Raw genomic sequence first — 27,385 nt, forward strand, 5'->3', positions numbered from 1 at the left:
TGATGTTTCTGATCAGCTCAGCTGAAGATTAAAATACTAATTAAAATGTTATTCTTCTAGAAGAAATAAGAGAAACAAAAGAAACATCATAAAAATCTATTATCAGTTCTTGTCTTTAAACACCTGTATTCAAAGAGTAAGTAATGTTCCCCATAGCACACAAATGCTGCTTTTTAAGTAATTTAAAGCATTTTGACAAGATGATCTTTATGTGCTGCTTTATGCGAGAGAAAAATTCTGGCAAATGCAATGTACTTAATTGCAAGATTACGCTCCTAAATTTCATGTACAGTAAGTATTAATAAGATTATTTCTCCTTTCACTCAAAAGCTTGCTTTTCATATCAGACAACATTCTTAGGAGTGGAAAGGGAAGAATCTAAAATATAAATATGCATCTGCCATCTTTAAAGGGGAAAACACATACAGTAAGAATTTATTTATTTAAAATCACAAATGTGGTGGTGGTGCTACTGAATGTAAAACAAATCTAAGTGTAAAGTTCAGATTGGAATTATTTTAGGTATAGACCTGTGCTCAGTCACTTCCTGCCTGTATACTGAAGTAGAAGCATTTCAGACCCTCACTTAAGATGTCAGATTCAAGAGCAGTTCTGTATACATCTGGGGCTAGGCTGCCTAAACACTGTTCTTCTAAAGTCGATGACATTTCACATTGTCTTCAGTGGAAACAGTTAGGCTTATGCTGCTCACTTTCAAAAATGCATAATAATACTCAAAAGTATCTAGTTTATGGATTTGAAAAAATAATTTTAGTTATTTTCTAATAATTGAACAGCTAAATTCAGAGAACTAAATCAGCGAAATCATCTACTGTATAACTGCAGTTGTAATATATACTGTAAAATCAATCAAGATTTCATGAATAAATAGCAAGTCTACTTAAAAGCTGAAGAAACTGCATTATCTCTACAACATTCATACACACACTATAAATAAGAGCAGGATAATAAGACAAGATGCTTCTCTCATTCCAATGAGAGACAGAGGCTGACCTCCATAACAGATTTGTGAGGCTGTGTAATAACTGGAAAGTGAGCTGTTCCTCTAGCAGTAGTATTTTTTCAGCACTGAGTTCCTGGGCCTGAACCCTATTAATAATCCACATGGCTCTCATTGCATTTACACTTGTCTTTTCCTCTAATATTTCTGTTACAAAGCCACTGCTGAATCTATTAGCATCATTTGCTGTGATTTTAAAAACTATCCACTGGACAATCTAGTTCAAATTCTGATCTCAAATACACCTTGCTCTTTACCTTGTTTATATTCGTGGTGTTAAACCAAATACCTTGATTTAGCAGGGAAGGGTGCTTGTAGCCTGATGAGTGTCTTCAGATTTGAATACCTGTGGGAAAATCTGTGCTAAACAAACCATAAAATTGGAGTTTAGGATTAACTGTAAAATCAATTAAAAGACCCAGACTCAGTAAGCAGCAAACATGATAAGAACATGGTGAGGAATTTAGCTCAGGAGTATTCACTGATCATATCTCCCTGGAAAACAAGGGCTACAGAAAACTTTTGGCTGGTATGTTTTTAAAACGCTCTTGAGGCTTATCATTAGCCAAGAACAAGAGATGTGTTCCACCAATGCAGAATAAATCAGTGCAATGAATGAAAAGAGGCTTTTGTGACAGAGCAGGGTATCAAAGTTTGGAGATGTCTTCATCCTCCTTGTACGTGCCTGGCTTGTAGATGACTCCTCTGTTGTCTTTGCCTCCCTTTTTGCAGCTAAAATAAAACAAATGTATTAAATAATTGTAATTCCAATGAAGGAAAAGCACCATTGGTTTCTTAAAATGGTTCATTATGCATTCATGAGATTATTTTTCTCGGTACCAGTGCAAATGTCACAGTAGCTTATTGTTTCAAGTATTTCAGAACACATTCTGGGTGGCAGAGTCAATGCTGATTGCAAAGGGCTCAGGCTGTAGGAAAGTTTGTTATCTTAGTCTTTTTTCCAGAATTTGGCTTTGGTGGCAAACAGTCTGGCTAAATGATCTCTTGTCAGTACAGATTTCTTCTTAAATGATCTCTTGTCAGTACAGATTTCTTCTTAAATGATGTGACCTTTGGGAGAGGTTTTTTCTAAAACTCCGTTCCTCTCTTGTTTTACTTGCAATTCTAGGAAAAAATGAAAGGATTCAAAAAGCAATTTGGAGCAGCAGAGAGGAGAAACAGAAAAACTGGGTAAGTCTGTTACCAGCCCAGCCTGCTTGTCCTGCTTAGTCTGGAAAGGGAGTTGCATTTCCTAGCTGCTTGTGGGAGCAGTCAGTACCTACAGTGGAAAGTGTTTTTGTGTTCTCCCCAGTACTCATGTACAATTCCCTATTTCCTGTCCTTCTGTCTTTTCAGTGTTTACCTGAGCACTGTTCCAGTAATCATTATTTTGTGGAAAAACAATCTTATATAGTTGCTTTTCGCAAAAAAACAACCATTCCCACATGGCAGAATGGTGGCCACTGTGGCACAAGGCTACAGATAGTAGAGACCTCTTAGCCATATATCATATTTTGCTGGCAATAAAATAGAGTTACGTTAGAGTATATGGTACAGGAGAAATAACATCTACAGTGATAAAAACAAATCAAAGCTTGTAGGAAGAGATCATATCTTACAGAGGATCAAACATTACCACTATAAAAAATGTACAAGGTTTCAGACATACAAGTTCTTTGTGTGAGAAGAAAAATGTGGTTTGATTTCTTTTTCTGTGATGTGACAGTCGGACATCTTACCTTTTCCTCTTTAGTAGCCAGAAGGCTACTGCAAGAATGATGAGAACTCCCAGAACGCAGGCTATTACAACAGAAACAAGAAAACCTAGGAAAAGAGGGAAAGCATACAAACCAGTGAATTAAAATTACTTGAGAGGAGAAGGTTAGTCTCTAATTTGTCATAATATTTGCATTCTACATCTGCAACTTCCCTGCAGCCTCCTCATACCACTTTGCAGTTATGGAATGGATGACTTTGTGTAGATGTATACTGGAAGGTCCTAATCCCACAACTGTATCAACAGTTCAGAATGATGTGAATTCAGGCACCTGCTGAAGTCACAAAGCCAACATGCAGGCACAGGCACAGCAGATCAGAAACTCTTTGGATTTCAATGCTATAATGTATAAGAGAGCATAAGCAAAATTGAAGAACTAAAGCCAGGCAACTAAGGATGTTAAAATTTGATGCCTTTTTTTTTTTTCAAGGCAGAACACCGTTGAATGTGGACAGCTGAAGAGTGATGTGCTTTGTTGTTGAGAACATTGCATAAAGGCATCCAAGAAGGTAAGAATGAATTCAGAATATTAGTATGAAGAACTAAGTGATGTCATGTTTGCATTGAGATGTTAAGCATTATCATTTTAATGCCATCTTTGATAATGACCTTCGTATGCATTTTTGGCAATGAAAGTATTTTTATTTATTTTGGCCTTCCCAAAGATCCCAAAGGTGAGCACTCTTAACTGCATTTTCATAATTCATTTGCACATTGTTTTTTTATATTTTATCAAATGACTCTCTAAGCCAGATCAGAACCCTTTCAGAGTGAAGCTGACAGGTTTCATGTATTCCATCTCGATATTTTCTCTTATTAAATCAACTGTTGAGAAAACAGAAATGTAAAAGGTGGAGTTTAACCTTATTCCATTTAACCCATTAGATGCTTTATTAATTTTAAGTCCAACTGAATAGAAGAAACTTGCAATCTATGGAGTTGATGAAAAGCTGTACTTTAAAAGGGGAGTTTTGTTATAGTAAAGGTGTGTAAAATGGACAACAAAATATAACACCAAATAGAGAATTGTAGAAAAAGAGATTGTAGTTTGAAGAGGAAGGGTATGGGATGTTTCTGTTTTGATGAAAAGACCTTCTTGCAAAATTTAGTTAGACAGTATTTCAGCATGGTCCTAATAATAAAAACTAGGCACCGGTTCCCATTTAACTTGTGGGCAGTGGAAGGTTTGAACATTGCAATAAATTTCAGCTGCATGTATGTGAAGCTGATTTTATTGAAATAGATTGCTAACAGGCAAAATACATTATAAACATGTTTGAGTTTTGCTGAATAATCTTTAAGATTAGAAACATTTTGAAATGTAGGATCTGTTAATAGTGAGCATGAATTTACATTTCAATTATTGGCATCAAAATGCGGATGACGGAACAGTTTGCATTTTTGATACAAAACACAGCTCAACGGCCCCATCTTGTGGCGTCTGTGCTCAGGTGAAGGTGGCAGCCCTCAGTCTTGTCATTGAAAAGGCAGAAAAGTTAATCTGAAAACCTGCTTTAGTAGGGGCCTAGGGTGTGCACAACAGGATTTCTTTCACAAATTTCTGTGGTTGCCTGGCCTAAGCCATGATTCTGTGTATGGCTTTTCCTTCCCTTCTTAATAAGTGTGCCCTGTTCCTACGTGTGGTACAGCTGGCTGCATCAGGCTGGGCACTTGCAGCCAGCAACCAGGTGCACTTTAATTGTGCTTTGACAGGAACCTTTTCTTTTTTTTTTTTCTTTTTTTTTCCTTGAGGTGAGGGGCTGCACCTGTGAGGGAGCCTTTGTGACCACAGTAGGTGGAATGTGAGATTACAGGGGTGATTGATTAATACCTTTTTTGAAATGGGTAGCACAATTTTCTATGGTTCACTGATGGAGTCAATGAGCTTTTGTAAGTAAATGTACTTAGACTGAATGGGGTTTCTGTTAAAGTAGCACTGAGCAATGCCTTTTGTAGCCATAGTGACCAGTTCTTGGGTGAGAACAGCAGAATGGGCAATAACCCATACAACTCAACTCTGGTAAATCATGCCAACTTTAAAGATACATTGAAAATGCTTTTATAGTTGGTGTCACCTCTGCATGGGAGCCAAATAATGTGGCTTAGCAGAGGGAGAGCCAAATGTTATTCTTGGGTTTGGCACTGTTTCACAGCAACAATTTTGAGAAAGTCACATCTGGGTCAAATTTTCCCCCATAGATGGAAACAATAATGCTTACAATATTTCTGTGAAATGTTTAGAGATTCCTGGATGAAAAGCATAGTATCTGGTTTTCAGTTACTGGGATCATGGATTGTAATTCTCTACCTTTTAGAGTATTGAGTGTGATTTACAGAGAGAAGGTAGTCAGGTGCTGAAAGGTCAGCTTAAGAAACAGATGGAAAACTGCGTTTCTCATTTCTGACTGACCAGTCTGACTCAGAAAAGCATAGATGCGGTTTGCAATCAGCAACATACCCTTGCCAATTCCACCAGGTATCGAATCCTGACAAATTGAGAGGGTAGAAAAAGTAAAAGTTGGATCTCTAGGATTCCACGGTGAACCGGTCTTAAACATAAGGTAGCTGCTCACTCCAGAACTTCTATTACTTCAGGAAGTGTTTCTGCAGTGGCATTGCTATAGTAGATTGCTTTAAGAAAGACCCTGCAGAGGAATCCTTACAGTCTCAGAAACTTGGCAGCCGTATTGCAAATCCTGATTCTGCTGTTTAATCTGACTTGAGCAGAGATTTGAAGGGGATTACTAAAATAGTAATTCAACTAGTTCTCTAGTTGGTACCCGGTGTTCAAGATTGGAAGTTCGGGAAGAAAGTTTTAACCCTCTTTCTGGTCATAAGAATGCCATGGAGGACGGGGATATTTCTAGTTGGCCGATCCACAAAAGCAGAGAAAGGACTGACATACTCTAGTTCTTTCCCTTTTTCACTATTTAGCCATCTTTTAGTTTACTCAAAAATATCATTTGTGCAACTAATACCAGTTTGTATATTCATCATGGGGCCATTAAGGATTGTTGATGATTTAGTAAACTTGTAATTTTCTTACATATTTTGGTTAGAATCTAGCAACAAGAGAACTAGTGTAATTCTCATTTTAAAATGAGATTAAATTGAGGCATTGTTCTACAACCATTATACTCTGCAAACGGTGGCATAGGGAGTTGATAAGAGTCATGAAGATAGAATAGAATATTATGATTATAGCTTTATATAGTATACAATGAGAAATCAAGGAACAGAACCAGCAAAATCCCAAGTGTGATTTGTGTATGCCCTGTATGTGAGTTGTATATAGTCACAGAAATAACTTTTGTCTAATGCAGGCTCATATTACAGTCAAGAAAAAAGATTTCCACTTGTTACCAACATAATACAAACAGATCAGTTTTCTTAACTGATAAATTGATAGGGGGGTTGTTCTGTTAGTTATTCTTTGCTCTGAAGCAGTAAGATTAAGGTTATTGCTTACTGCAGAGAACTACACATGAGCAGGGATTGCAGAGACTCTTCATCATGCATAGCAGAAAGATATTTGTGATGTTTGAGAAGGGGAAAAATCCTGGTTTTTGTTAACATATGGGCTGATGCAGACTGATGTAAAATGTTGGTAGCCAATGGTGTTCAGTAGTTTGTTTATACTTAAATATTTAGCTATATGCTGCTAGTAATGGGAAAAATGGTAAGATACGTTTGCAGCAAATAAGCGAGGAGGCAAATGGAGAAATGACAATGAAACCAGAAAAATGTTCCAGCTGCTTACTGGAAAAGACTAGTGTGAATGCTTACAGTCCTTTGCACTGTAGGCTCAAGGGGCTTGGGAACTTTTTTTTGAGGTATCTGGGATGACTGCATTCCAAGCTTCCAGAATGAGGATTGGAGATGAAAACTACTCAGTTATTTTGGGGAAAGTCAATTTTCTAGGTCTTTATTTACAAACTGGAAGCTGTTAACAGACGTGAGGGCCCTTGAGAACCTGAGCACCTTTCAAGATGCTCAGTAAAAAGTACAAAGTCATATAGTGATGACTTTACTCATTGGATGTAACGTCTTCATCTCCTTAATCGTACATTAAACAAAATTGTATATTATGCTTTTTCTATGCACCTCAAAATTAGAAGAGATGTAACATTTGTCATTGGAGCTCTGGAGATTATGAAATGTAGAGATTTAATGCAGAGGTGGAGAATAGGAAGTCATGGCATGTGGTTCAAGCCATATAGTCAGTCAGCTCAGAACTGTTAAAAATTTTTTACTCCAGTAAAAATACAGGGAAATGAAGGTCTAAGTCATTAGAACTCAATGAAAGAAATGTGCTTAAGTAGCAAGGACAATAGCATCGACATACTTATTTAAATAATTACTAAGTTATGTGCAATAATTCCAGAGAAGGCACTCAAAAGAAACTTTGTGGTAGAATTATGTTCTTCTTATGGGAAGCTTTAGAAAGATTTTAAAATTTTTCCATGAGTAGCGAAATGCTCCCCAGCCACAGAATAACTTCTGAAATTGTCTCTGGGTTTTATCTCAAAGATGGAGATTTGCTTCAAATAAGGGCCAAATGCTGCCAATGCTCCACACTGCTCTGGTTAGGAGTTTTGATGCAGCTAATCTGACAAAGAGACCAGCCAACTTTTGATGACAAATCTAAATCATCTCTGATTTCAGAGAAATGTTTTGTCTGGGATTTGTTTTGGATGATCTCTGATTTTCACTTTTCTTCTTTATAGCTTTAGAAAAGATATACTATGAAAGCGACTGTCTACAGAGGGAAATGGCAAGAACAGCTACTGCAGTAGGCCTGCAGGGAGAACTGTTCCCCGCAGTGGCTATTGTGTGAAATTTCCCAATATAGACAACTCCTGTGTTTTCCATTCTTTCATCTATCCAGTGAAGAAACTAGCAGGCAAAGTTGAAATCATGTGCTAACATGTTTTATTATTTTAAAAGTTTACTGCTTGGCCAGTCTTTTTTGTGAAGTTCTTTGTGAAGTTGCTTTTTCTTTCAAAAATCTTTTACTCTCAATTTCAAACAGTATAGTGACTTGCCTAGATTCATCTGCCTTCAGTGCATGTGCCAGCTTCACAACTGCTTAAAAGTATTTATTTGCAAGACAACACAGAAATTGGAACAATACATTTTGCATAAACAATATACTCAAATGCCCTACTGTGGGGCACAGCTAAGCTTCTCACCACATATGCAGATTTTGTGCAACCTCCCTCCTCTCCCAAAACCTATGCATTGTTGTTGTGTAAAATTGCATAATTAAGCTTTCAAATCAGTTCTTCCTCATAAGATGGCACACTTTTTCATTTGTAACACTGGATCATACAATCCAGTGTTATGAATTATTTTTATTTGTCAAGTTTGAGTTCCTCAAGGACCTCTTCTGATTCTATGTAATTTCCCCAAAACCATCTCCCTAAAAGGCAAAGTTGTGATTCCGTTTAAATATGTGATCTGCATAAAGCCAGTCCTGATATTGCTGAGAACCAGCAAAAGTCACTGGCCAGCTCAAGCGCTTATGCTGACTGATACAGCTCAGCTGTAGAAAAATGCTTAGTGTTTGGAGTGACAGCAAATATTTCTGCTAAGCATGACAAGGCCAAACATGTCTACCTTCTTTTATCTCCTTGCCCTTGATCAGAAGGGTTGCAGGGCTTGCCTGATACTCATTGTGGAAAAAAGCCTTCTTATATACTCTTTGAATACCTTATTCTCATACAGTTGCCCATGCAACAATGCAGTAAGAGGAGAAAACAGAACAAAGTGATCTGTGGGAAAGTGAGACTTCTATATTTTTGTAGTGGTACAGTGCAACAGGACTTTCAAGTTTACGCAAAACACTGTTTCTTTGCATAGAAGCATTCATACAGCTTACCTTCACGGAAGGAGGTAAAAACCAGTCTTTCATGGAATTCCTGAACATTTCGGAAGTTGTCGACCATTTCCAGCGGTTCTGGGTCGTCACTCTCTGTGCAGTACATGGCTGTTTCCAGTGCCAGTAACTATAAAGGGAACCACCCAGTTCAGCTCCCAGAATACAGAAAAAGCAATGCCAACGTATGATCACTGAGTGTGTGTCTTTGAAATCAAAGGGACAGTCAAAGCGAAGAGTTAAGTAATTACGTAATACTTAAGTATTACATTGCTGTGAGCCAAACACAGCATAATATGTAAACAGTGTGACATCTCCAAACCCATACCTGTATTTTGTTTACATCCTGATAAAATTAATCCTGCTTAGTAACTATCTACCAGGAAAACTGGATGGGAGAAAAGATGGTGGCCCTTTGCAGCATGTTCTCCCTAGCACAGCCTAACTCCTAAGCAGTACTAAAAGCTATTTTATGAAAGAACTCTCTACTTTCGTAAAGACATGATCTGGCAGAGAGGACGAAGTTAAGAATGGACTTTCATAACAAGGAGCATGCAGTAATTTGATCAGAGATTTTGATAATAACGTTTTTCTCCTGTGTTTATAATTAGGTGAATCAGAAGATAGTGATTGAGAGTTTATAGTCTATGTAAGTGGCCACTTAAGAACAAAAAAAGTTAATTAGATGAGCATAAAAACCATTAAGTTAGAGAAAAGCCAGGGGATTCAAGACTGACAAATAACACATCACATGCTTTTTGGAAACTTAAAATCTACCCAACCTATCATAGGATCAAAGTGGCACTAAAAAACTTAGTGAATAGGGTTCAGACATGAATCCTGAACAAAAATGACCATGAAGTGACTCATGGAAAGACTCAAAGCAGGGAGTAAGTACATAGTGAAAACAGAAATTAATCTCACCTGACTGTGAGTTTTTAAGATGATACTATACCAATTGCTATGCAGTTGTCTGTCCTTTATTTATTCTGATCAACTGAAAATGTGCTAACCACAAACTGAATAGGGTATTGATTTATGTCAGTCCTTTGCTATTCTTCCCACTTAAAGGATTTTAGCAATGGTCATCTTTCAATCGTACAGGAACATAAAAGAAATCCAGGAAATGAGAATATGTGTTTACTGTTCTTTAGCAGACACAAAGCAGGAAAACACGTGCCGTATTTAAACTTGCCTGCTCTTGTGAAATTTTAACGGGGTGTCGGAAAACTGTCCAGAGAACACTAGGGTAGCAAGGAGGAGTTGTCAGTGATCCTTCATAGCGGTAATACTCATCCAGTCTGTCAGGAAGCAGTGCTCGAACATTGAAACCAGGGACTTGGACCGTCTGATCTAAAATAGGGGATTCGTGTTAAATGCTGTGTCATTACTACTCAGGTAGTGTACCAGTGACATGAATTTGCTTTTCATTAAGTAGGATGCTTTTAGTCATATCACTAGGAAAAGAAAAATAAATTTTAACAGATATGATCTTAGTTTAAGAAGGGATACAGCTTTTTAGGTTTCCTATGTACAAATCTTGTCTTAGCTGCTAAATCAGAATTCTGTAAGATAAACTGTGGCCCTGTTAGCCAAAAAACATCTTATGCAAGAAATAAGGCTCTGTCAGAAACATTTGGTGCATGCTAGCCATACACTCTTCACATAAAGGCACTGCGTTTTTAAGTCTTTTGCAGCTTGTGACAGATTTGCCTGGGTTTTCTGGACTGTTTCTTCAGCTGGTTCAATCCCTCTCAGGGTGACATTTGATACTCTTAACCATTCTCAATCCAGTTGCAGGCTTACAGACACTCACCCTTGTATTTCACATTCTGGAAGTGCTTGAAGATTTTTTCATAGGACGGGTTGAAGGGTCCAATCTGTAATGAGCAGATTATTAACAGCTGTGCAAATCACTGCAGTCTGAATATGAGTCTTTGCTTCTGTACACAGCAGACAGCAGTATCTGATGGCCTCTGTCATAAGGCAAGTGTCTCCACTGTCCAGATATTCATATACTAGAATGGTGTAAGTACTCTTTTTATGCAAAATATTAATGCTATCCTCAGAACCCCAATAATACTCTTACTTGCCCCAGAGCTATTAGAGCTGCTTTGTCATAATGCTGTCTTAACAGCTGCAGTGTAGACCTCTTGTGTGCTCTTGAAAGGCCCTATTGCCCTTGCCTGTTCAGCATGCTGTGCAAATGAAGAGAAACCATTCCTTCCAAGAACATTGCAGGCATAAGTTCCCAACTGACAGGCTTCTCAGATCATCTACTTGTTTCTACTCAAAGCCACATTTTTCCACCCACAAACATTTTTTAGTCTGCTGCTCCTTACAGTACAGGAAGATAAAGAATGACACTATTGGGTACTGCAGGGCTGCTGGCAAGGGCTATAACTCAACTATCTGGCAAGGGCTATAACTCAACTATCAAACAAGACCACATTTTTCAACTGCTACCAGCAGCCTTTCAGTGTAATAATCAATGACTTTTTTATGAATTCTTTAGAGTTGGTGCTTAGCAACTCCTTTGACAACCAGACATAGTAAACTGGTGTCCTTAGCTCAGCTGTAATAGCCACCATCTGTCTGAAAGTTTTTCAAAGACCTGATCTTCATTGTTCCCTTATTTGATTTTTAAACACCATTGCATGAAAGTAACCAGAATCCCAGTATTATTACTTAACATAATATAAAATACTCTGTCCATTTTCAACAGCTGCAACTTCCAAATGAACTGAAATTTAACACAAAATTATTGTCAAAGTCTTAGAGCTACTAGGAAGTGAGCTTGGATAATATGAATGAGAATTAAACCTTTGTGTGCTAACTAGAACATTTTCACTTTTGTGATGGAAATGTGAAAAACTGTGTGTTTTCAGGGTTTTTTTATCCTGCAGAAAATCCTCACATTTAAAAGTTATCTTTATAGGTATTTTTATTGAGGAGTTTTAATCCTTGAGAAAAAGGAGAATTACATATGTACAAGCTTCTAAAAATTTTTCTTTCAGATCATCATTATCTTTAATTGCTTGTATGTGGGGCTTTAGAGGGAAAATTGGAAAGCTGTCCTTCTGTCATCTTAAAAAGGCACTGAATTTACTTGTTTACTGTAATCTGTGATTCAAAGAATCTGGGAAGTTTGCAGCCTGAAGCCTGTGGTCAAATCCTAATTACATATAGTGGCCAAAGCCAGGGTTGTGTCTGCCTGTGCCTCTCTGCTGTGTTTAAACTGCTTCATGATACAACTGGCAGCTTTGAGTAAGTGAGCTTGAAATTCACTGTTGTCTATTGTTTGATAAACTCGACTAATACTTATTTTGAAAATGAATGCAAAAATGGATTTAACATAGCTGACGTTAATTTACTGAAAAAAGTAAGGATATATTCAGAATTCCTCTTTTCTTAAAATTTGTTCCTGTTTGTGTATGTGCTGCTGGAATCTGGCCCTTTTTTGTGTAAGAGATAAGGAAGAACCTTTATTCAGCCACACCATCTTTAAATAATCTAGGTAATTTTGTAGGTTAAATGTCTCTGATGACTTAGTGATTGAAAGCATATTCTAAACAAAAAAAAAAGGTCCAGCATCCTACCTCAAGAAGAATAGCCAAAACCGCCAGTCCATCTGCTTTGTCCATTGCTGCTGTTATATCTGGATATTTCTCAGAGTTATAATGTACAATATGCAGCTACAAAGAAGGAGATACTATGTTATGGTAACGTCTGGGGCATGCTGACATTTCTGCTTCACAGCTAAAAAAGACCAGTGCAGCCACCTCAGGCTATGACAATAAAATGGGATCCTTTCTGGGTGTAGTGGTAAGATCTTTTTAGAGAAAAGCGAAAGGTCCTTGGAACTCCCACTCCCAGCCCTGCTGTAGCTGAGTTACCCCCTTCTCTACATAAAGGGGGGAAAGAGGATCGATCACTTCAGCTTCAAGGCATCTTGACTGTAGTACTCATAAATTTTTATGAAAAAGTAACACCTTAGCACTCTTGGGGCTCTCTGATCTTTAGAATGCAAAACTGGTGTTAAATGTAACTAGAGAAGAAATAGATTCCTAAAGTGCTGCTATGCAAGCAAATTATTCTGACTGATTTATCTTTTAAACATTTTGGGGTAAATATCCAATTGGTACTGCTTTTCAAAATCTATTCCCAAATCCGTAATTTAGGATTAGAAAAGATAGCAAATGGTTCTTCACTGGATAGAAGGAGGTGAGCAAGGGTGGACAGAGAAGCGATGCCATGCAGCTAAAAGATATACCTGGTTTACAGAGGAGAACCCAGGTGTCAAATATCTAGCAATTTGCTTGAAATTACTGAAGTGACCCAGTGCCAGCCCTGAGTTTAGAACCTAAATTCTAACTCCCTGACTTGTGGCATATTCATGACAGTACATCAGAGTCCATCCTTTCTGGGGTGCACGATGCATTTTTTTTTAGGATATACTCAGATCATAAATACTTGGATTAAAACCTTGCAGCCTTTTATGGTCATATACCCAAGATAAAGATCCCACTTTGAAACAGTGGGACCTGCCCAGCCTTCTTTGTTTCTGTCCCTGGTCTGAGCTTGTCTTACCTCTGCTGCAAAATGCTTCCCACTGACTGTGTGCTCTGAGCCTTCTGACTTATTTCTGTTTCCCCAGTGTAGGTGAAGTTGAGATGCCGTGTATTCAAACGGGAGGTTTCTGATGTACATAGTAGGCGACAGATACATTTTCACTGTAAGCAGACCAAAACCAGATAGGAGCAAATGATACCACAGCTCTCAAGCACAGGGCAAATAAGAACACTGTGTCTAAGTATATTACATATCGAGCATGAGCAAAGCAGATTCTTAACTCAAATCCATCTTAGTCTGTGGTAGGAGATAAACACTTTAGTTGTCTTTAACCCTTTGTAAGCAATTCAGGAGAATTTAGAATGTACCCTTTTTCTATTTTCTTAATCTAAAGGAATTGAATGTGAGAATTGTTGCTAATGGAAATCTTTTTTCTCCATGAAGAATGCAAAATTATCTCAGTCTTATTGAAGAGAGTTATTGACGTGTCGAAGCAAAACTTTGTTTCACTTGCCTTCTTTCCATCCTCTTATAATGGTTGAAGCTGGCTTAATAAATTAATATTCCTCATGGTATTTTTAAACTCATGTTGAACTTCTCTGCCTCTTAATCTTCTTTTAGGAGCATACGGCAAAACCAAATAAACTTCCCACTCCCCCCGAAACCCAGAGCATTGATGTCAGGCAGCATGATAATCACAGGCCTTAAGAACTAGCATTTCCTCTCTTGACGTGCCGGAGGGAGACCTTAGTATGCATTACCCTCCCTTCTGCTCGCTAATGCTCTCCAGCGTGGAAGATGGGCTGGGTTATTTTTTTTGTGTAGAAATTACAGTAGTAATTCTCAACACAGCAGAATCTGAGTTGTTCACTTGAGAAGTTTGGTACTTCATAAAGCAACGGTTTATGTAAAGAATAGATCAATTTCTTTGAAATTTATCTTTATTATTTTCCAGTGTGAATACAATTTATTTCTGGAGTGTCCCAGACATGAAACAGGGGAAACAAAGCTCAAAACCTTAATGAAATAATAGCTACAAACCTATGTATTTTTAAGCTAGTGCTAGAAAAGCTTTTTTTTGAGCTCTACTGTTTTCAGTCTAGCTGAAGTAGGTAATTGTGTCTGGATCAGCTGGCCAGTGAAGCACATTAATTATGGCCGGTGAAGCACATTAATTATATGTTGGAATGACTTATACTGTAATACTAACCATCCTACTGATTTCCTCTCTAGTCATAAGAGAAGATAGCAGCAGATGGTATAATGATCACTCTAACAGAGGCTAATTTTTTGTTACTCAGAGCAATTAAGGTTTGTATCTGAGTGAGGTTTCTAGAGTGGGTCACATGTCCCTTGCTTTCTAGGAGGGCTCTGACCTTAGAAGTGAATTCCTGTTTTTACCAAGGGACCTATACATTTTATCTTGGCTTTCATTAGAAAGTAGTTGAACTTCTTGTTTTAGGGGCAAGATCTGGCAATGTTAGTCACGTAGAGTCTACAAGGAATTTGCTTTTACCTGTATGATTGTTATTGAGGGACAGCCTCTCAGTGTTGTTCTTTTGTCTCCACCTGCTCTCTGGCACTGTTGAAGTCCACAATGACAATGTTTCCTTCTCTGCCTGTTGCCTGTCACTTACATCAGCCTAATACATTCAACTGTGACAGTACAGTCTTTCACTCAGGACCAAGAAGGGCTCTTAGGAAAAGAAGGTTCACAAGGAAAGGGCGTTACAGCCATTCCTAGTCTAAAGCAACCTTGATGGAGAAATTGATGAAGAGGAAAACCAGGAACCATGCCCTAAGAGGCTGGCCCTTACTGAAGAATGGGACTATGATGTTCTACAGAGCAGTTTTACCCCACTGAAAGAGTGAGGAAAAAAAGATGTATGCATGATGGGCATCTTTTAACCAAGCATGCCAGAGAAGAGAAGAAGCAGAGGCCATTTTATGACACAGGTTCTTTTGATGCTTATGCAATACAGGAGGATACAAAGAAGGAGGGCCTTATAAGTGTGCTTATTTCTATGTCTTCAAATGTTTCAGGAAGGAATAAAAAATGGTGGGATTAGCTTACTGGTATTGTATATTGTGTCAATATAGTTAGACCTTTATGAGACTGCGGCTTCTCTGCTTTTACCTACTGTAGTGACACTTTGATTTGGTTCTATAGTGGAGGGCATGTTTGTATACTATTTCTAATTATTTTTCTGCCTTTTTATCTGCCTTTCTTACCTTACAGTAAAGAGGTTTCTATCTCAAACCATAAGAACAGAATGGTGCTCCTAGCCTTTTTTTTTTTTTTTCTTCTCCCCCTCCCTCATGTAATTCAGCTGAGCTGCTTTGATTAGTCTGGCATGTCAAAGACCCATATTTTATCAGTTTATCTCTTTTAACAGAATCACAAAGTCTGTTTCTGTTTCGGAGCACTCCAACCAAACTAATAAGAAAAGCGCAGGAATTAATTTTGACATGCCTAGAGTTTACTTAAAAACCACAGTCAATTTGGCTTACTGTGAATCCATTTGTACTTAGTACATTCCCAAGTTTCCCAAGCCTGTTCTCTAGATGTAGGTATGCTGATGTGAAAGCTTCATCTGATAATCAAAGTAGTTTACCCATTAAATAAAAAAATCATGAGCTCCAGCAACTCTTTCCTTCACAATGCCTTGTTGTCCTTGAGCTCCCTTACCTGAATGACCATTATTGGTCAATGTAAACTGGTCAGTGGAGGGCACATTATAGCCTATGAATTCTAAAGGCAAGAGATTAGAATCATACTGGAGAATATCTTTGTGGAAATCTATTGGCGATTGGAATACTCCTCCACAAAATGGGTATTTCTTTGGCCAGGCCTTCTCTCCATTGGGACCTGTGTAAATTAAAAGAGAGATACATTTGTTAAGCCTTAAATATGCGATTAATATAAAAACTCCCCTGTTTCAACCTTCACCCAAAATTTGGAAAAGGAACCTTTTCTGAATTTTTAAGATATTTTTTTTTAACTTAATTTCATCTTTCCAGTGTGCCGTTAGAAAGAAAAGGGACAAATGCCAACAAAAATCTCACTTTGCTGCCCCTCGATTTTTTGCCAATCTCAACTGCTGTTACACTCTTGGGGAACTGCAGGTCTGGCAGCTCACCAGGTGAGGCTTGCAGGCAGCAGCGCCACAGCCCACCTCAGTGCCTCTCACCCTCTCGTCATGGTATTGTCTCTCTGCAGAGCCCACAAGCGTGACAAGTAGAGTTTGGATCTGTGACAGTGTGTGGATTATTTACTGGCATGAATTACTTTTCCCTATAGAAGTAACAGGCATATGCACAGTAATGCAGCTATTCAGCCTTCTGAAGAGAATTGCTGAAAGAAGTGACTTCATGTTGGCAGAGGAAAGTTTCCATACTTTTCAGTACATGGAAAGCTAGACCCTTATAAACTTTTCCTTATTGTACAAACTGTCTGGCTATATCTAGCAATATTGCATAACCCACAGTGAAAAGCTAACTTGCAAAAATGGAAGGTGTTATGATAATTTGACCTGCAATAACTTGCTCAAACTCTGGTGAAACTTTTCTTCATCCCAGCCTTTTACCTTAGGCAGGATCTACAAAGAATAGATAATATCAAGAGATTTTTAATTGTGTCTTTGATTTAATTACACATTAATAGCTAGCAGCTGTTCACAAGCTGTAAGCTGAGACCACTTGGATTTAAATACCAAAAGCAGAACTTGCAACTTGTGTTTCTCCTTGACTTTGAAGATTCATCGTGATTCTTCTAAGGCAGGAAGGTCTTTTAGGATGACCCAGTCTGATCCATATAACACAGGCTATGGGGCCTCCCTGGATTAATTTCTACTTCAAGGAGGCCATATCTTTCAGAAAGGAAAAAAGGTCTACTCTTCCTTTAAGCATTGCAGGTAAAAGATACTTCATTAGTGCCCAACGGATAATTACATTCCTTGGCAGCTTGCCAAGCAATTATCAAACACTGTGAGTTTGTCTAGCTTTGACTTCATTTGGATAGTGATGGCTTTTAATCCTTTGCTTAGAAATGGAAGAGCCTCCTGTTAGCATACTTTTGTTCCCCATTGAAGTACTTATAACACAGAGGACATAGTTTCTCACTTCTCTTAAGCTAAATAGATTGAGTTCCTTGAGTCTTTGGTTAGAAGGCTTCTTTTCCAAACCTATAATATTCCTTGGGGCTTCTTTGAAGTCTCTCCAGTATGTTAACATCTTCCATGAATTGTGAATGCCAGAATCTAATGTTAGATTGGGTCATCAGTGGCAAAGCAAGTTCAGATCTTTTCTGAAGGAAAATTAACAGTCAGGAGAATATTATTAGGGGCTCGTTTTTTTATGGGAAAGACAGTTTCCAAGGATATGGATAGTAGAGGTGAATCTGACTTAAACATACTGCATGCGACAGAATTGGCAAGCTCAGTTCTGGTGCTCAAAGACAGACTTACTTCCTTGTTAAAGCTCTTGAAGATTATTTGAGACGTAGGTTAGGACATGACATTGTTTGCAGCGTGGATACTCAGACTCAATCAGTGCTTTTCAGTATAGATAGGCCTTGATGTTGCTGTAACTTACATCTTTGACTCCACTGCCAATCACTTTAATTGCTCTCCTCTTAGGTCTTCATCTTAAAGTTATTGAAATTCTTGTTAAAAGCTAATAAATGTTATGCTGACATAATAGAAGACTGTTGTACTATCCTCCACATATTTTTTAGCAAGTAACAGATCCATCCAGAAGAGCATAAACTCTCTGGGATAGACACACTCAGTAATATTTCCCAGGAAAATATGTATCAGGATATACCGGGAAATGATAGTTTCTTGAGGACAAAACTTGATGTGCAAGGCAACACTGAAATTTAACACTTTCCAGGGAGCTAAGACTACAGCAGTGTAAAAAAAATGGTGAGAAGCCTTTATTGTAAAAAGACTTCAGTAATTTTAAACAGTTTGGGGTTTCTGTGTACTGATAAGATAGTGAGTTTGCAAAAAGACTTTAATATATTACACGTGATAGGTTTGGAAACTTGATAATTAAATAGGCAATTTTTAATTGATGTATAAAATAGAAGTCTAGTCCAGCCAGTGGAAACCATATCATGAAGTACCACTCACTTTTTCAGTACTCTGTTGGGATGAATTGAAGGCCCTTAAGAGTTGGCAACAGAGTATGGGAACTTCCACACCCACGTCAGCAGTTCAGAGTGGAAACTTTTGTCTTTTCTATAAAATATTGTAGTTATTCTATTCTTTATTTGCCTTGATCTTTACTAAAGATTATCCTTTCCTTCATATAAATCTGCAACTCCACTCACAGGCCCCTAAGCTACAGCAGTTTTTGCTTGTCTTTCACTCCTGCTCAATTAAAAAAAAAACAACCAAACCAAACAAAAATCCTTTATTGATACAAAACCAGATTTTCTGGAAATTCTGCCACGTAGTCTTCCTAATTTCAGTGCCTCAAAACTTCTGTCTCAAAGACCTGAGCTCACTGCAGCTTGGGTTTGCATATGTGAAATTAAGATTTCCATGGTAGATAAACCGCACAGCTGGAAGGCATTTCTCAGCTAGCTCTGTTGAAAATGAATGATTGATTGTGAACCAGATTTTCCTTTTTCTGTGCCAGCACATTCAGATAAATTCAGCGGAGATCACATTGTGTTTACAAAGGTTCTGTCTGATCATTGCTGAATAAAGAACAGCATGTGGATGTATTAAGATTGGCCTATACTACAAGTCCCAAAAGGTATTAGCAAAACAAGTATTGCAAAAATATCCTAGTTGTTAATTTCCTTCTTTTGTGACAACATCTGTGACAAAGGGAAAGACCCAGGCATCTCAGATGACATTTGCTGCTATGAAGATTCTGTCAGGACTGTGCCAGCAGAGCAATAATTGTGCCATGGGACTGTCCTACCCACCCAACACTAATATTCAGCTGTTGGAGTGAGCAAATTAAGGTATGGAGCTGTTGATATGGGTGGAAGTGAGACCTCTCCTGCTACCACTGCTCCCAGTGCAGCCATGAACATTCCCTGCTGTAGGGAGTGGAAACTCGGGTTGCTCAAATCCAGATTGGGGGCTGCCTTCTTTTACTTGAATTTCCAGGACCATGTTGCCCTACCATGCTGTAAATAAACCTGAGCCTGGCTGTGCCCTCATGGCTATTTTATAACAGATGTCTGTAAATAAAGTACTAATAATTCTTTGGATAGTCTTGCTGCCCAGCTGCACAATGAGCTGAGCAAAATACCCTCAGCACCGTGGCTGCATGCATCCATTGTATCATCTCCAGTGACAGCTTTTAGCTTTCCACGCCTAAGCCTTCAGCCAGCCCCACAGCCCTAGTGTTGCTGGGTGATGCAGGACGGATGTTCCTTTAGGAACAGCAGTGGTGTCTGCTCCCAGGATGTGTACCTTGGCTGACTTAAAAAAAGAAAACAGGCCTATGAGACACCAGTGTTACCAACAGACTTTTGCTCTGATGGTGAATTAATATTCATGTTGCTCGAGCTTCTCACAGGGTATCCAGGTTCTCTTGATCTGAAGTAAACTAATGTAGTAGGATGCATTAGGCCAGTAACACAGGGAATGTCTGTGGTATTTTTGCAGCCAGGCAGAGCACTCTGCCCTGTTTTCAGCCAGCTGGAAGCTGTACGGCTGCCGTTAGCCCAGGGCTGAGTTAGTAGTGAAGACTGAGACTGCAGGCTCCCTGCCACAGTAACATGACCACACGGTTTCCATTTCACTCAGAGCACAGGTGGCGCTTAGTTATACTGTTCTGTGTACACGTATCCAATCTTCCACAATTGTGTCCAGAGGGAAGACTGTGAGACAGGAATTGCCAAGGGCTGTAGCTGTCTCTGCTACTCCATTCAAGTGCTGTATGAGAAATTTTGGGCATGTTCTAGTGTGTTCACTAAAGCTGGCATTTCCTAAGGGGAAGCAGAGGGGTCTTAGCACAGGTTCTCAGCACCTCACTGAATCGAAGTACAGTATTTGGCAACAGTAAAACTAAAGAGTTTGCAAGTTCAATTAGCCTGATGTCTGCTAACAACAGTTCTTGTGTTTCCTCACATGCTGAAACACGTTAATGATTTTGTTGGCACTATTACTTTAAACTTGGCTGTAAAGCTAGTTTTCTCCACTGTAGCTTGTCCCCTCTCGAGGAGTGATTCTTGTTCTTTGATTTCTTTCCAGCCCTCTTACATTACAGAAGCAGGAAGCCAGAATCCAAAGGATTGAAGCCCAGCTCTCCAACTCTCTTCTGGGGTGGAGGACTTCTGTCCTGTACCTTCCATCCACACAACAACATTGCCAAAAACTGCATGCACGTGCTGTCCTGAGCTATGATGCATCAGAACAATTTTTTTAGTGCTTTAACTGAGAACACTTTTCTCATTATACACTTCATCTACTTTGTCCATTTTACAGAAGGTGAAGTGAAGCATCCCATCAGAAGACACAAAGTAAGCCTGTGTCAGAGGGGGCTGAGGGCTCATGCCCTAGCTCACTGGCCTGTGCTGTTTCTTCCAGGCACTTTTTCTTGGGCTCTATACAAAAGTAGTGAAATTAGGAAGAACAAATAGCATCGCTGTAGTTTGGCTAAGGAAGAAGCAAATAGAGGAGAGGTTTAGCTTCCATATTTATTGTATCTAATGCAGTAGTTTCCATTATAGCCAAGGCAAATGCTCATTTCTTTGTAAAGCTTGTGCTGAAAAGTAATGCCTGATCACATTCAGTGTCATCTTGCTTTGCCACCATGCCCTGAGCTGCTAATGCTATATCAACATTCAATTTTACATATTGTCATACTGATCAAATAGAATTCTCAGTGACAGTCAGCACCCGGATTTGTCCTCCAGCCTTAATCTTGTACCTTGACCCTCATCTTGACATCAGTCTGCACTGTAATTATAATGGCTTGACTTCCTTTCCCTTCCTGTTGACTTAATTTTAGTGGGAGGCATTGCGAAGTGCTGCAGGGATAAAGGTAAATGGTGGAAGGTGTAGGCTGCCATAAGGAACCAGGTTCAGTAGGAGAGTATGGAGAGGCTCTTTTCTGGCTGACTGCAGTCTCTCTAATCACTGTTTTTCTCTATGCAGATCAACGTTCTACCTCTGCTTTTTTCCAGGCATATGAAAAGAACTATTATGTACAAGTTCAGTTGCCACTTTAATTATTTGAAGTTGCTTTTATATGTTTTTCTAGATATATTTGAAAATTAGTGGTTGAAGGAAAAAAATAAGAATCTATTTTGTGAACCTTCCCTCTATCCTCCAGTACGTGTTAGAAATCAGCCTGCAGGATGGAAGTGCTTAACAGGAACTGATGAAGTTGGGCACTGAGAATAGCATACTCTGAAATAAAAACTAGTACCTGAATTCCCAGAAAGGGAGAAGTAGCTAATTTAAACAAGCATTACCCTGGGAAGGTGGGCAAAACTTCTATTTGATGGTAGAAGTCTTGCTTTCCTTACTACCCAGCAGGGTTATGTTCATCTGACGGCTGCTGTCAAGGTGGGAAACCCAGGCTTTTGTTATTCAAACTGTGTCAAGCTGTTTTTTTCCTAATGAGAATGTGAAGTATATGTATGCATACTGGCAGCTAGATTAATACCTATAGACATGCAGCTGACAGTTTTCCTTTGGCTTATGTGAAGTGAGTGAGGTAAACTGGAGCACAGCCAAAGGGAGTAGTTATTAGCAGTAAATTCAATCTCAGAGGTTCTTTGTGTTGTCTTGGAGCCGCACCAAAGGCTTAAGAACTGCCTACCTCTCTGTGGGCACGTGGCATATAAAACACTACTCTGAATGAGGAAAAAACTGGCCAGAGGATTTGATCAATTAAAAAAATATCTCTAGGTAATTCTTCCTGAGCAGCCATCAGATCCTTCTTGGTTAGTAGCTGATTTAAAGGACTAGTGTACAAAATAACACTGCTTTCCTGAATAGAATTTATTCTACCTTGTCAGTGCTGGGATTTTCAGGGAGCTGAGTCTCCAGTAACATGATACAGGTGACTTGCTGAACTCTGACTTTACTTAAAAATGAAGACCCACGTGGGTAGGGAGAGATATGCCCTTTGCAGAACTAGGCTGAAACGTGCTGCTGGTCTGTGACTGGTGAGGAAACAGAGGGCTTTGGAGAACCTCTGCAGTTGTAGGGCCAGTCTTAGTCTGCTAAAGTTCCTGTCATTCTGCAAGGCAATTCAGAACCAAATAACTGACTCTTACTCAGCCAGATACGAAACGTGATGGATGAATAACACTTCAAGACAATGAGCCAGATGCAAACCTGGGTAAAGATAGTGAACCCAGTAGGTTGTCACCAGGATACATTTGGCATGTTGTCCTTAAAATACAGAACAAAGCCACAACTTAGTATGTACAAATTAGTTAGTACTTACCAATATAAGACCATTTTGACCCTGTTTAAAGACAAAGAAAATACTACTGTGAATATTTGGAATTGATCATACTCTGTAAAAAACCAAATTGCCACTTAAACCCATGTACTGAATTTTGCAATACTTTTATCTGTCTTTCTATCCCCAAATGTTGAGCAAAACAGACACTTTCAAAGATTACGAACCCTTCTCACCCAAATTATAATTATAATTATCCCTGTGATCCTGCCCTTAGGGCTTGACTTTCTTGTGGTCACTTAAATCCTGAAGCGAAACTTTTGTCATGTTTTGGTTTTGGTTTTTTTTTGGAATAGCCACAGACTCTGTTTATAGGTACATCCCTGACTTTTTTTCTGGTTAGGAAACTAAGATGTATAAATAGGGTGTAGTTATAATGAACCCCCTCATGCCTAGTTGAGGAGTTTGAAAAACATCAGTGGATTGTCAGTCGCTACACTGGAAAATGATGGACAGTCATTTCTGTACAGCGGCTCTGGGATTTGCCAATTGAAACAGATAGGAATAGACGGACTTTGAAAAAAGGGAGTAGGATACATGAACCCATGTAACTCGGAGAATCCTGGGGGGTTGAGTGAATACTAAATTGTTAAAGTGATCAATATTCATCCATTGCTTAAGGAACTGAACTTGGGACAGTGTCTCTGCATGCCTTTGGAAATCTCTTGACTTACTGCATGTTCTTTTAAAATTATGGTTTTTTGTGTCCCGAAACCTACTTACAGTCATTCAGCTAGCTGTGTAATTACAGGTGCTTGTCCTGACAGACCTGAACAGTTTTGGATATCAGGCTAATGAAGATCTTTACTCTCCACAAATTTAATTTTATTTCTGCTTAGAAAACAGTCCTGAATTACGAGTCTTGCAAGCTCCCCATGTGCCTGTGTGTGCGTGCGTGCGTGCAGGCAAATATTTATCCTTACATGCACATGTCTGCTCAGTACATAATTTTTGGCTACATTTCTTGCACTCTAAAGCGTGATCACAGATATAGCTCTTCTCCAAAGAATGTTGTATGAAATGTTTGGGATTAATTTGTAAGGATGTGCAAAACAGCTGCACTTATGCCTTTTGTATTGATATGTGCTGGGAACACTAAGCTCTCTGCTTCCAGTTTTTTGGGATCAGTGTGTCTTGTTCTTTTTTACTGGAATTTTCAAAACGAGGTCTGTGTAATCATCCTGGCTGAAGTCCCCTGGTTCCTTTTGTAGAAGAATTCATGCACTGTCTTAGATTTCAAGATGAGAAACCTCATTCTCCTCTCCCCTTCTCTCTGCTGGGGATTATTTCTTACTGAGGTTTTTTGGGGGTGCTTGTGTCCTCTGGTCAGCACTTTCTGTAGGTAAAACTTGCCTGAAGGTAATAACTGTCAATAGGTTTTAGAAATCGCCACATCCTCATCTGAGCAGGGTTTGAAGAAATACTGGCTTAAGTACAATAACTACTCTCCCCTCATGCTCTTACTGCCTATTAAAATTCATAAGAAGTGTCAAAACTAGTATTTTTATAATCTAGAACAACCTTAAAACAGTCAAGATTTTCAGTATTTTGGGCGTTTATGCCAACAGAAACAAAAATAAATGAAAGCTTAAAGTCTTTTGCCAAGTGAAATTTTCATTAGCCTGTGAGCATTTTGATGATCTGCAATTCACTACCATTATGACTTTACTGATGAGTGCAATAATAGCAGCCAGTGCAGGTAGGGCTGAGGCATATGTAATGCTTGGTTCATCTAACTTAGATCAGGAGATGAATAGATGACCAAATGGCAGAATCTTCTTGATTTCCTCTGAATGAGCACGTAGAGCTGCAAAAGTGATTTGCTGCCACCCCTCTCACTGTGAGCAATGTTGCTATTACCTTTATTCTGATTGACAATGAAATGAGGATGAGGCAGACTCTCACACAGCCTCCCAAAATAGAAGTCTGATTCACATTAAGAAGCGAACTATCAACAGCTTTTTATTGTGAGCACTCTCCTGCCTCGCGTCATGCTGGGGTGAGGGCTGATGAGTAGCACAGTTACATGCCCATGTACAGCAGAGGAGGTTCCTAGAGCCAGTGTATCTGTGTTGCACTGATCAATATCCAGGGAATGAATATGTTTCCAATGTCACTTGGGAAGTGGGAATGCTTTTAGTTGTGATAATCGACATCAGTTGCGTCTCCGACTTGGGAAGATGTCAGAGACAGGCAGATGTTGTAGCTCTTGCCATTTCTTGGCACTGGGTGTCTAATTCTAAGATAGGAATTCTCCAGCATTCCCTTCAGGATGTATTGTAAGACATACCTTTTCCACACATCCTTTCACTTCCAAACCTTCTGTGCTGTCAGAGAAAGCACCTGGAAAGCACCAAGCTTTATTCTGTTATTCTGGGAAACATCAAGCTCTAGGAGCCTCTGCCCTTCAGGTGGGAGATTCTGCTAGAGAATATAGCCATTTTTCGGAGGATATATGCCCAGAATAAGAAGGTGACCTTAAAAGTTTGAATTCCATCCCTTATGTAGCTCAGGCGAAAAACCCAGTAAAATGCTTGTCTTGGCAGAGCTCTGTCTGAAGCTGACTGCTCTGGATTACGCTTCAGCCTTCAGGATTTGTGTCCCATGAATATATGTGCTGAGTAAGTCCTCTCACACAACCCTTTACGATTATTCTCCCTCGTATCCTATAATCACACCAGGTGGATTGTAATTAGCTTAAATGGATGAAAATTTATTATAATCAACTTGAGTAGATAAACATTAACTCCTACAAAGAGAGTGAGGAGTGCTGACCTCCTGCAACTGGTCCTGTTTAAATATAAGAGAGTGAGGTCTATCTAGTACATGGGGTGCTTCACAGGGATTGCATTCTTTTTCTCTGGTTTAAAAATAAACAGGGCAGAGGGAAAAGTGTGATGCTTCCACTAACTGAGAAGGGCCAGTCTCACCTTCATTCTATGAGAAACAAAGAAGATCACAAAGCGAGGCATACTTAGCATGCAAGAAGTCTGTAACACAAACTAAATCAGAGGACAAATTTCTGTATATATTAGAATACTTATTCTGAGAAATTGAAGGATACTAAGGATACAAACAGCTGTAGACTGCAACAATATACAACTTTGAGCATGCTATTGAAATAGTAATAATTAAAAGATGCCAGTTTTCTTCATACATTAGCTGCCATAAGTTACAAGTGACAATAAAATAGAAAGCTGAAAGACTTTACCATTCAACGGCGCTTGCACTGAGAGTTGTATCTTTAGGAAGAAAATAAGCACAGTAGCGACTGTGACTGTACTGAAGCTCTTGACTGACATCTCAAGGGAAGACTTATAATATTCCAACAGTTCACAGGTTTCTCTGCGCTCTGAAGAAACTCTTTTGTAGATATGTGGCAAATAGCAGAATGCACATGTACAGAGCTTCTGCTAATGAGTTATTGCCCTTCTCTCCCCTTGTCTCTCTCCTTCCTTTTAGGACTGCTTTTTATAAAGCTCCTGAGACTCAACCCAAAACAAATGATGTAATCAGACCTGCCTCTAAGTCACAGCACCTTCAGAAAACTGATCATATCCTTCATTGCCACAGTTTTAGTGAGCTCCTCACAGGGCAGGCTGTAGCACTTAGAGAGGGAATTTAAATGTGGAACTTCAGAAATTATTCAGCAGAGACACAAATGCTTAAAAAAGCTATCCTCTTATGGGCCCTACCACAGTAGAGGTTTTCTAGCCTATTTCAGAGTGTCTCCCTCAACTCCCATTTTTGGATCAGTGTGATTTAGTATAATGGGCCACTGTGAGGACTGGAATGAGGGGAAGAGAAGTGAGGCTGTGTGTGGGGCTGTTAATAGCTCAGAGGGGCCGTGGACACTTCCCACGAAAACTGTCCAACTTGTCAGGAAAGGACTTTTTTTAAGCGGAAAGCTTTTTAAACTAGGAGAAGACACAAAGCAGAGAGGAGTGAAAATGCCTGAAGAAACAGACCCAGAGTCTGATGTTATGTTCAGGACACGTATGAAGAGGGGCACAGAGTCCCTCTGTGTCCTCCTCTGAAGGTGATTGAGGAATAACCTCTTAAACTGAGTGCACCATGAATAGCTGAGGAGCGGAAGGTGGGATTGGGGAGGCTATTGGTTTTAGTTGAGTGCATTATTATTTATAATTGTTATTAAGTGCTTACTACATCACAGTAACAGCTTTGTAGCATGTATTAGTTTTGATTGGTCAAACTTTATTTTCAGCATCTCTATTTATCAACTGCTGTTTAGTTGCTCAATGTTATTAGAGTTGCTTGTTTTTTCCTAGTGCCATTTGTGAGGCTGATAAAGAAAAATTGATTGAGGATGGCTCACTTCTGTCTAGATCCCAGGTGGGGACCTGCTGTAGAGCATGATTCTGGCCTATTGCTGCTGTTCACCTCTAGCCCTATCCCCAGCTAGGCAGAGGCAGGCTGCAGAGAACAGCAGCCACTAATTAATGTCTTGTAGACTGTTAGAAAGCAGCTGTCATTAAGTACAGTTTCTCTCTCATACTTCTCCTCAGTATTTTGTAAACCTAGATTGTAATTCTGCTTGTTTTGGTTCAGCCAGATATAATCTAGAGGGAGAGGGTGTGAGCTATAGTGATAATGTTTTTAACGAGGCTTTTTAAGTGCCATTGTCCAAAAAAGAGGGACACTGTCTACCATGTTTGTACGGAGGGGCATG

The 27,385-nt window shown here is 39.1% G+C and overlaps 2 protein-coding genes across 2 annotated transcripts in view; one reads left to right on the forward strand and one right to left on the reverse strand.

The window, feature by feature from the left end:
* The window catches only part of USP3 (ubiquitin specific peptidase 3), an 89,814-nt gene continuing 62,429 nt past the window's right edge, over nucleotides 1-27,385 (forward strand). The window contains exons 1-3 of the mRNA XM_054215660.1: nucleotides 1-136; nucleotides 2,151-2,212; nucleotides 3,229-3,307. The gene's annotated coding sequence lies outside the window, so the exon portion shown is untranslated. The remainder of the gene's footprint in view (nucleotides 137-2,150; nucleotides 2,213-3,228; nucleotides 3,308-27,385) is intronic.
* CA12 (carbonic anhydrase 12) lies at nucleotides 1,329-26,125 on the reverse strand. The gene is made up of 10 exons (XM_054215673.1): nucleotides 25,907-26,125; nucleotides 22,678-22,698; nucleotides 15,938-16,117; nucleotides 13,267-13,409; nucleotides 12,276-12,371; nucleotides 10,493-10,556; nucleotides 9,872-10,029; nucleotides 8,680-8,806; nucleotides 2,761-2,845; nucleotides 1,329-1,753 (listed from the first exon to the last, which is right to left on the reverse strand). Exons 1-10 carry the CDS (start codon nucleotides 25,995-25,997, stop codon nucleotides 1,669-1,671), a joined length of 1,050 nt encoding a protein of 349 aa, XP_054071648.1. The 5' UTR covers nucleotides 25,998-26,125; the 3' UTR covers nucleotides 1,329-1,668.

The sequence above is a fragment of the Rissa tridactyla genome, chromosome 9, assembly GCF_028500815.1.
Source record: "Rissa tridactyla isolate bRisTri1 chromosome 9, bRisTri1.patW.cur.20221130, whole genome shotgun sequence".
Classification (NCBI taxonomy): Eukaryota; Metazoa; Chordata; class Aves; order Charadriiformes; family Laridae; genus Rissa; species Rissa tridactyla.